The sequence below is a fragment of the Megachile rotundata genome, chromosome 5 (genome assembly GCF_050947335.1).
Source record: "Megachile rotundata isolate GNS110a chromosome 5, iyMegRotu1, whole genome shotgun sequence".
In the NCBI taxonomy this organism is placed as follows: Eukaryota; Metazoa; Arthropoda; class Insecta; order Hymenoptera; family Megachilidae; genus Megachile; species Megachile rotundata.
The window spans coordinates 14,182,438-14,193,938 of record NC_134987.1 but is presented as its reverse complement, the minus strand read 5'-3'; the positions used below and the strand labels follow the sequence as shown (position 1 = coordinate 14,193,938).

At 30.9% G+C, this 11,501-nt stretch overlaps 1 protein-coding gene across 9 annotated transcripts in view; it reads right to left on the bottom strand.

Annotated features, from left to right (window-relative positions):
- Positions 1–471: 471 nt before the first annotated feature.
- Positions 472–11,501, bottom strand: part of LOC100881927 (dual specificity calcium/calmodulin-dependent 3',5'-cyclic nucleotide phosphodiesterase 1) — a 245,801-nt gene continuing 234,771 nt past the window's right edge. For all 9 annotated transcript variants that reach the window (XM_076532284.1, XM_076532285.1, XM_076532282.1 and 6 more), the window contains one exon: positions 472–10,969. In XM_076532284.1, coding sequence (XP_076388399.1) covers positions 10,878–10,969 — 92 coding nt within the window. In that variant the 3' untranslated portion in view covers positions 472–10,877. The remainder of the gene's footprint in view (positions 10,970–11,501) is intronic.

The following is an 11,501-nucleotide window of genomic DNA, read 5'->3' as shown; positions in this document are numbered from 1 at the left end:
TCACTGTTTGATGTTCTAGTTTTTGTATCATTGTAATATTTTATAATTTAGTACTTCATTATTCTGTTACATTGTTATTTTGCTTTTTTGCAATATTTTTATTCTACCGTTTTTATATTTTTATTATTTTCACCATTTTATCATTTGATTAGTTTATCCTGATATTCTACAACTTTTATTATATTTTTATTTATGATGCAATTTTAAAATTGTGTTGTTTATTCTATGTTTGTTTATCATTCTATTGTTCTTCTTCTATTGTTCTATTATCAAATCTATTATTCTATATCTACTACTTTATCTCTACTAATCTATTTCTTTTATTTATATTATATCACTCTATTGATCTACCTTTCATAACTTCATGCAATCATTGCGCGATTATTTAAATATTCCACCACTTCAAAACGACTCACCTCGTATCAAAATGGCGCCTTAGATAACAGAAAGGTATAAATCGAAACAACAATAACTAATCGAGTATTTTTTATTTCTCGGTAAATTTATGCAGAATACAATACTAATTATAGACGAGGTGTATTTATACTTCATATCTGTATTTATATTAATATATATTCTCCCGTTCTTTGTCTTCATTACGTTACTTAATTACATCACATCAAACGGACATGGTGCTGAAGTTTACTTGATTATGTACACACCTGTTGCAGTAAATTGTGCCGATAAACGAACGTTACTGGTCGAGAAAAGAAAATGAAGTAGGAAAGAAAGGAAACGCTAGGTGTACACGTTGTTCTAAGTCTCGTGGTACACAATTCGTCCAACGAGCCTCGACGAATAAAAAGTGGAAAGTTTCGGTTACAATCATACGGGTTTATGGGGACGTTTGTACGTAAGTGTTTGCACGTCTGCGAGATGAGTGACTCTCTCGGTGTGAACTTAACTTACGAATTACGATTATTGGTCGAGTATTGTTTCGTCCGAAGCCTCTTTGTCTCGCGTAATGTCGATCCTCGTCTCGGACGAGATCGAACCACGCTGTAATCGCGCACCGATTACGCTTTTATCTTTTATCGTGCTTTTTCTTTCTTATTTTGCTAGGTACACCTAGAGCGAAGCGTTACAGTGGTCGATACAAATCGAAAACGTATGTCGATATTTGAACTGTAAATTTATAATACTCGGCTACTTTACCAGAATTATACATTATCCAGATAAAAATATTATACGATAACTTTTCGAATAATTGATAACGATCTTTTGAAAATATCTTTCATTCGAAACTGATTTATTCTAGTTGGAGTATGCCAGACAGCAAAGTATTGGTTCGCAAACTTGTTGAAAAATTAAGTACAATGGTTAAAGTCACATTCATCGAGATCTTAATATATTTTGACTAATGTGATTTTACATCTTAACAAATTTTATGTTTAGTGTCGCATTTTATGTTAAGATGTCACATTTTTATGTGTGATGTTATATGAAGATGTCGCATCTTAATACATATTAATAAATATGACTTTATACGAAGATCTCACATTGTAACATATATTAACATATGTCATTTTGTATTAAGATATCACATCTTAGATTTAACAATTTTTTCTGAAGTCAGATCTCAGTGAATGTGATTTTATATTTAGATGTCACGTGTTAACATATCGTAAAATTTGATTTTACCTTGAGGTTTCATATATTAACACATCTTAACAAATTTGATTTAATGTTGAGATCTCCTATCTTAACAAATTTATTTCTATGTTAAAATGTCTTAACATATTTTAACATTAAGATGTTACATCTCAATCTCAACAAATATGATTTTAAGTCACATCTTAACAAGCATTGATAAACGTGAATTTATACGAAAATCTCACATATTAACTCGTGTTAACACACATCATTTCACGTTATTCTTTCAACGTCCAATACATTTGTTAATCATTTTAAATTATTGTGAAGCAATGTTTTGAGAAATATATTGTACCTATTATTCGAATCGTTATTCAGATAACTTTTTATCTAGATAATGCTTAACATAGGCGCACAGAGACCTGGATATCATAAATTTATAACTTGGTTTGACATTCGACTCCATCTTGATTCGTACTTGTTTGTTCTACTAGGAAAGGCCAGTATTTCCTCGAAGAGAGTTGTAAGGTGAGAATGGATGATGCGAGCGAAAACGCAGTTGCTGAAGAAAGTTTGCTTTTCTGGAAATTTATAGTTAGGTGCGAAAAGGTTTGCGCGATTGTCGCGCTGACTGCCATTAGCGATTTTCTATGTGGAACTTCAGGTTACGCTTCGTCAAATTTTTATTCGAAAGATTCTATTGTAAAAGAAAAAAGATGGCGTTGGATTTAAAAAATGTAATTTAAATGAAATGAAATTATTTGCAAGAAGACCTCTGGTACCTAATACAAAAATCCAACCCTAAAAGATCAGTAAAAGCCAGTTCATCCACTGAAAGTTAATACTTCAATAATAAAAAGAAGCAGCAGTAGAAATTATCAAACTGAAATCTAAGATGACAGTACAATAATTCAAGAACGTGTTGCAATACATCATTTTCATCGCAGCAGTCAGCGTTAATATCGAGCAAATCGATTTCGTGCAGGCCAACATCTGCATTCGATGCTCTCCATCCAGATCCTCGTATTTCACTATACCCAATAATTACAGCACGATCGTGTCTCGACGATCGCGAGCTCGTTCTAACGATCTCGATGTAATCGAAACCGACGATTACGCGGCTACGTGTTCGCTCGCGTCTCTTTTTATCGAAATATTATACTGTTAGTACGAGCATGGTTCCAGTGTACTGTTTTTAGTATTCTATCACGCGTTTTGGCCCCTCGTCCGCTGCAGGAAGGAAAACGAACTCGTGTTGAGCACGTAACGCAATAGTGGCAACATCAGCGCGGAGCGTGAAGATATAGTAGCCCGCAGATATATAGCGTGGTCGTAAATGTCAGCGGTTTGTTCAACCGTAAATATTTTCCGATACCAAAGGTATTGTGGTGATTAATATCCCCTTAGGGTTACATGTGCACGATTGTATTGCGGTTATGTTGTTACAAACGAAAAACAAGAAAAAACTACAAGTTTTTTAGTTGATGATCAGATAAATCAGACTGTGATTTTTTTATTTAAAGTTTATATGCAGTTTTTGTAGTTCATGTTCGTTAATAAACTGTTTTTGCATTTGAAGTCCATTTACTTGTAGTCCATTTACTTGTAGTTCATTTACATGTAGTTCATTTAATTACACTTCATTTATCTGTACTCCAGTTACTTATAGTCTTCACTTGTTCAATGTTAAGAAAATGTTTAGTGTTCAAATTAGTTTACGTTAAATATAACCAACTATTAATAGTAAAATAAGCTGATTATCTAATTTACTAAGTTATTATTCATTTGGAATATTTGGAAAGAGCTCACACTCAGGATTTTTAATCTTTTGAAACAAGTGTGAAGAAAGTATGTGTTGACATGTCGTTGAGATTTACGGCCACGCTATATTTTTGCAATTATTATACATATCCTCCAAAGGAACAAAGAGTATTTGTTACTATTGTCCTAATATTATATTCTACAGTTTTTCACTGCCAAGAGTAATATTAATACAAATTTCCTGGCAAAGTGGTAATCGAATGAAATATAAAATAGTATTAATAAACGATATTTTATTTCAAAACATGTTGTCATAGAGATTCTTCATCATGCAAATTTTGAATAGTCGTTAATTTTTTGGAATGCAAATCTCTATTATACTGATCTGTGTTTATCCGCCCGTTTGTTAAAATATCGTTATAAAAATATGAAGAAACAGATTCCATTTTATTTTCAATTTGAAATTGAAGAAATTAGTTTGTAAGCTGAAACTAAAATAAATAATTCATAAAATTATGTGACACCAGCAGTCAAAATATTAAAATATATGCTGATGCAGCTTAATAAGTAACAATTTTCACCAATTTTATTACTCTCCAAATAGGTTATCAATTTTATTACTCTATAACAAATTATTTTATTATTCTCTGATAGAATTCTGCAAAAAAAATGTCCTAAAAATGAACACATTCTATACAGATAAACTTTCTATCAACTATTAGTAATTAAATTTCAGTAACAATTGATAACAAACTCTTTCTCAATGTTCCTTTCGATGAATACATATTTTAAGCAAATTAACAGGTAAGTGCGAGTTTTCCTACCTCTCGAATTCAAATCTCTTGTACAGTCTCTTGGATCGAGAGAATTGTTCGAAGGAAAATATGCGAACGTTTCTCTGTGTTGCGTTCATACAACTGATCCCATTTACAATTTTTATATACAGTTAGTTTACTCGCACTTAAGCAAAGTACGCTGGTTCTTGGAACGCTGAACGGGTGTTCTGGTATCGTGAAGTTTTCGGGAAATTTTCATACCTTCTACACAACTTAATTATATACATACAAGGTTTTATGCAGAATTGATAACGCTTGCAATAATAAAGCAACTTCTGCAAAAGTATAATCAAATTTGAAATTCTTTGTTTACATTTTGCATTGTTTTACTAAGGATTATATTTTATTAGGGAAGTATTTGGTTAGGAAATTTGACGTTCAATTTATGTTGGTTTCTGTTACGATTTCCTTGGGACAATGGCACATACTTTATATAATAATTTTTCATTTCTTAAGGTCTTAAATTTCTTAAATTTTTCAACTCTTAAGTTTTAGAATTCTTAAACGACTCAATTTTAATTTATAAGTTTGAAATTATCTGCTTATTGAATTAGTAACTTATTACATTTTCAAGTACAGCTCGTGTATTTCTAAATTTAAATTCATTTGGAAATTTTTAAAGTTATATGCAAATATAGTAATTTTAGAATTAATCAAAATACAAATAATGAATATTCGGATATTTTTTAAGCAAACACATCTAGAAAATTTTCAGTTCTGAAAGTGAAATAATTTTCAATTTTTCGAGTTACACATTAAGTTCTCAGAATTGAGCGATGCTTGCGTTTAACTAAAACAATTCTACCCCTAAATATACATCAGCGAGTACAGTAGTTTCGCTACAGAAAATGGCGACCCGACTACTCCTGCCAGGATCGCCATTTTCCCTGGGGAAGAACTCCATCATCCAAAAGTTATTCCTCGTTAACCGATACAAAACATTTTCGACAAACAGTCTCCTCAAGTAAACGTTTACACGTAAGTTTCCTACATCGCCATTTTCCCTAAGGGAATCTCTCATTCTCGGATTAGTAGGGTAAATAAATTCCCGAAAAACTTCACCTGAAGAATACCCAATCGCGTGCCAATAAAAAGAGGACAAGGATGAAAAGAAAAATAAATACAGGACGGATATGTTTAACCCTCGAGCTAGAGACATTATTCTATACATTCTTTCTATGACGATATAATATATCATTCTGAATATAAACGCATCTGCGTTTTATCGTTTTGCAATTTTACACGAATATATCGTTCCCGAAGAAGACTACGAGCCCCGACTGGAGGATTTACATGTCATCGATAGAAGTTGAGCACGAAAAGACGTCGTTCCTCTCCCGTTTGACGATCGATCAACCGTTTATGAAGCAATTCTCCGGTATGTTCAATTGTTCGAACCGACACGTTCCAATTTGTCGACGTCTTTCGTTCAGGATGATACATCGATACACAAGGACCCGTCTTTTCTTCCACTTATGTATGTACACGTGGACGAAACGTAGTTCGAGTAAACGCTAATGATATCCCTTTTACATTACATTTACATACATTAAAGCTGTATCTTTACGTGTATACGAATACACTCCTAACGTAAGTATGTACAGTGACGTTACACCTCTAGGGAACTAACCCTCACTGCTATTTGGGCCCGAGTTTTCCTGATTCGCATGCCACTTGTTCGTTCTTTTGATCGCTGATTCGATATGGAACTTTTTTCATCAGGGTTGTTGAAGAAGTTTCAGAAAGTGATTTTTCATCAATGCTTTCTCCTTCGATAGTTTACTTTCTTTCAACTTGCTTCGAGTTGATTCACTTCAGTTTGGAAGTTCAAGTGATGCCATTTGTCGGAAATTGAAGTTTTGGAAAGTGCTGGAGATTTAACTTTGGAACAACCGGATCCAAATTTTCGTTTTTATTTAAATAGTTTTAGAAATTATTCGGTTCTTACATTACTCAAGTTTCTATTATTCGTTATTCGTCGTATTAAATTTTTTTTATTTATTATTTATTGCATTCAATTTTTATTATTTGTCATTTATCAATCTTTATTATTTATTATTTACTGCTTTATCTTGCCCGAGTACATTTGTAAGGAATCAGTTTTACATAAACAAAATATATTTCATGAAGAAATTATTAAATATTGAATCTCCATTTCAGGTAAATTTAATTTGAACGATGCACGAGAATTAATTAGCATTGATGCAAGTAATTAAAATGACGTGGAATATGTACGTCAATTTATTTTATGCGAACCATTTCAGTTCTAAAATTTATGACATATGAATATCAATATTTTGTAAAATGACTGACAATCATTTCACACCTCGTTGCAATTTATCTGTAAAATGTTTGTGTATTGTATTACTGTTTTTCAACTTTTTATTCTATACATCATTTTTTTAATGTTTAGTAAAATGACTGATATAACCATGTAATATTTCTGTTAAAATTTATTCAATAATTTAAATTGATCGGTTGTTCCAATGTTAAAATCCTAATCCTTAAAAGGGGGTCTTCTTGGTCTAACTAGCAAAATAAGAATCAATTTCACTTCCGAAAAGTTAATTACAAATCCATTAATTCCTCGTCCTCACAAATTAACTTCCTACAAAAATGATTAAAAAACAAATATACAACTAAAATCTCTTAATTTACTTGATTGAACACCATAAAAAATTAAATACATTAAAAAAATATAAGTATCTCAATCACGCGGTAAAAAATAGTTCCACAAAAATATCCCTAAAGAGATCCACTTAGCTTTCACTAATCCAATAAAAAGTAAATTTTCCAGTAATCGTATTTGTAAGATTATCACGCTTCAACAACGTTAACTCGACCTTTCTTTGTGGTTTACGAAAAATCTCGATGGATATTACCGGGGGATGCCGTTTTGCAAATTGAATTGAAGCAGCGACCAATCGAATCACGAGTGTCCGCCCAAAAACTTTCGAGGATGGAACTTTTATGAATGAATCAAATCGAAGAGATCGGACTGTCGGAAAAGAAGCGACTTTTGGCCTTTTCTTTTCTGGTCGAGGTTTCAAGAAAGCGAGTGTAAGCTTTCCTTCTCGCGGAAATCCGTTTCCGTCGCGCGACCGCGTCGAGATTAGGGCTTGGCGTAGCACGAAGACTTTCAACTTCAACTTCGCGGCACCTTATCGAAAGGAGATGTCGAATCTCTCGAACGGAAGAAACTTCGAACTCGACAATTGTGCGACAGTCGGCTGCGTTTATCGATTTTACGAGATACGGTTTAATATTTAGTAAGATAAAAATTATAGAAGCGAGTTAATTAGATGCTTGTGAACGACTTGAGGTACATTCTGGTGATTTTAACAGATTTCGAATTTTGTTGAGGGTGTATAATATTTTTAGTAGCGTTTTTTGGGGAGGAATATAGGGATATTTGTATTGAAAATATTGCTAATTAGGTGTAGTTTTAAATGGGCACATTTTTGAATTTTCTAATGTAAATTTGGAACTTTGTGCACTTTTATGAATTAATAATTTAGTAATTTGGTAACTTGGTAATTTTGAAATTTTGTAACTTGGTAATTCTGTAACTTGGTAATTTTGTGACTTGGTAATTTTGTGACTTGGTAATTTTATAACTTGGTAATTTTGTAATTTGGTAATTTTGTAACTTGGTAATTTTGTAATTTGACAATTTGGCAATTTGGTAACTTGATAATTTTGTAACTTGGTAATTTTGTAATTTGACAATTTGGCAATTTGGTAACTTGGTAATTTTGTAATTTTGTAACTTGGTAATTCTGTAATTTGGTTATTCTTCTGACTTGGTAATTTTGTAATTTGGTAATTTTATAACTTGGTAATTTTGTAACTTGGTAATTTTGTAATTTGACAATTTGGCAATTTGGTAACTTGGTAATTTTGTAATTTTGTAATTTTGTAATTTGGTAATTCTGTAATTTGGTTATTCTTCTGACTTGGTAATTTTGTAATTTGGTAATTTTATAACTTGGTAATTTTGTAACTTGGTAATTTTGTAATTTGACAATTTGGCAATTTGGAAACTTGGTAATTTTGTAATTTTGAAACTTGGTAATTCTGTAACTTGGTAATTCTGCAACTTGGTAATTTTGTAACTTGGTAATTTTGTAACTTGGTAATTTTGTAATTTTGTAACTTGGTAATTCTGTAACTTGGTAATTCTGCAACTTGGTAATTTTGTAACTTGGTAATTTGGTAATTTTGTAATTTTGTAACTTGGTAACTTGGTAGTTTAGTTCTTTCATAATTCGATACTTCAGTAATCTAAAAATTCAATAATTAGAAAACTCAAATATTTAGAAATTTGAAAATATAACATCTCAAAAATTAGAAATCTGTAAATACAAAGCCTTGAAAACTAAATTATTTAAAAATGTAAAACATTATTAATTGAAAAATCAATGAATTTGGAATTTAGAAATTTTCTCCGAATTTCTCCCTACTTAAATTCATCAGAGTGTACCATCTTAAAAATGCATCATATCTAATAAATATTCCGCTACGAATAAAAATAATAAAATGAATTAATCGCATCATTTTCCGAAACGATTCGATGCTTCATCAAAGATGAAAGTCTTCGTTCCTATGAAATAATGTATGCTCGTAGTTACACACTAATTGTAAGAAAAAACAGGTACGGATAAGAACAGCGTTCAAATAGCGGAACGCCGTGGAAATTCCGTTAACATTAACGTAGTGTCCTCTCACATTTTGCCAGCACTTCATTGCGAACGAATAATTGTGCTCTAAGTACGTTTAATGATTTCTTTGTTCCGTGTGTGTGTGTGTTTGTTAAGTGCGCTCGATTTTCACTGTCTATTGCAGACACTGGTAATTTTAGGCTACGTTTATGACGAAAGCCCGACTACTTTTACTAAATAACAAATTGAGTTCATTATTCAATAAAAATATTTGTGATTTTTTCTTTATCATTTTTATGCGGATCGGGTTGGTTTCTGTGTCGAGATAAGGCATGCTGTGTAACGCCTTAATTAATTATTAAATATATATAATATTTATTTATTGAATATATGTAATAGTAAATAATTTAATTCAAATTTGATTTTATTCGATTACAATTATATTTGTTATGTGGAATATATTTTTAATATAAACGTCTTGTTGATTTGAAAATGATTCATAACGAAAAAGGGTGATTATCGTAATATTTATTATGTAATTTTATTTTGCTAAATATTTTATAGTAGTGTAATGAATGAGTTTTCTATATTTTTGTATATCTTGATTCAAATTCCATTACAGAAGAATTGAAAATATTTCTCGAGTGTATATAGAAGATTACTGATTGTTTGTTTTGAATAATAATTTGTTAGCTTGCAATAAATCAGTGGAATAAAATATACAAGTCAAGAATTAATCGATGTAATAATTACGTGAGAGGAATTTAAATAATTACGAGCTGTCAAAGATAAATCTCATTGTCGACATACTAACGTTAACTACAGGGTGATCCAAAAGTCAAGAGAGGATTTGACCAATTAAAATATATTTGTTGTATCATTTTTCTTAAAGTAAAGTACGATTGTAAAGTGTAAAATTCATTATATTTTTGTGTATCCACATTTCCTTATATGTATAATTTATTATAAGTTTCATAATTTTAGTTCGAATGAAAGTTGTCAAACTTTTCATCAAACATCGTACTAATCAACATCAATATATTTAATATTTTAACTACATAATATTTGCGTTCCATATATTTGTATTACACAATATCCACAAATCATATTTTATCACTGAAAACAGAAAAATATAAACATTTTAAGAATGAGTTTCATTTAAGTGTTTCAAACCTAATAGTTTTAACTTTGACAATTTTTATAAATTTTAAAAAATGTTCTAAACTCGACCATGACTTTTTAACAATTTCATAACAATTTCATAATTTTAGTTCGAATGAAAGTTGTCGAACTTTTCATCAAACATCGTACTAATCAACATCAATATATTTAATATTTTAACAACATAATATTTGCGTTCCGTATATTTGTATTACACAAATGCTTTCAAAAATATCCACAAATCATATTTTATCATTGAAAACAGAAAAATATAAACATTTTAAGAATGAGTTTCATTTAAGTGTTTCAAACCTAACATTTTTAACTTTGACAATTTTTATAAATTTTAAAAAATGTTCTAAACTCGACCACGACTTTTTAACCACCCAGTATTTCAAAAGATAAATGAACGCAAGGCGTCAATTATAAAATATCACAGCCTACCTTTCTTGACAGCGCACGAAAATCCTGTCGGAATATATACAATCGGTGAAAAGCAGCAGAAAGCGAATAAAAATGTCGGGAACCGCTATAATCGATATTCCTGAAGAGAATCTCTCACGAAGAGATTTAGAAGAGACATTACAGATGTTGGAAAGGCGAAAGGACATCGATCAGGTGATACGATCCGCGTAAAATGATAAATGTTACAAACAGTCTCGACAGAGTATCCTGTTTAATGGCGTCCATAACTTTCGATACTCGAGTGTCCGGAAAAATCACTGTTCTCGAAGCTTGCACTGTGATTAATAGTGATTTTTTCATTTGCTTCAACGTCAGTAGCGATTTTTTAATGCTTCGTCGGGCTTCCTCGTAGCCTAAAATTACATATGTTCTTGAAAAACAACACGGCCCGCCGGATTTTTCATTCCTCGGGTGCAGCTTGCGATGTGTCGCCATCTTCGCGGTTGTCGCTTGCCTTCTGCTCTTGCTCTTTCTGTGCCCTTGCTTCTGCATCTGTTAATCAAAGTTTGTTAAATTTGTTATATCTTCTTTTGAAGTTATTCAAGTTTATTTTTTATTTTATTTGTTCATACATTTCTGGCTTTAAGTTTAGAAAATTGGGAATTTGGAAATTTTCAAGTATTGAAATCTGCAAATCTTTCTGTAAAAACCTTGAAAAATCAGCTTTTACAATTTTCGAGTTCTCGAATTAGCAAATTTCCAAATTCCTAAATTTCCAATTTAAATTCTCAGTTTGCCAAATTTCTAAATTTTTACATTCCCAGATTCTCAAATTCTCAAATTCTCAAATTCCTAAATTTTCAAAGACCTAAATTCACAAATTCTTAATCTCTCAAATCATTAAATTCTCAACGCCACAAGTTTGAAAATTCCTAATTTCTTAGTGTTCCAAACTTTTAAAGTTAGAAATTCCCAAAGTTCCAAACTTGCAAATCTTTAATTTCCTAAATTTCTAAATTCTCAAAGTCCTAAATTCACAAATTCCAAATTTTCTAAATCCCTAAATTCTCAAAGTTCCAAATTT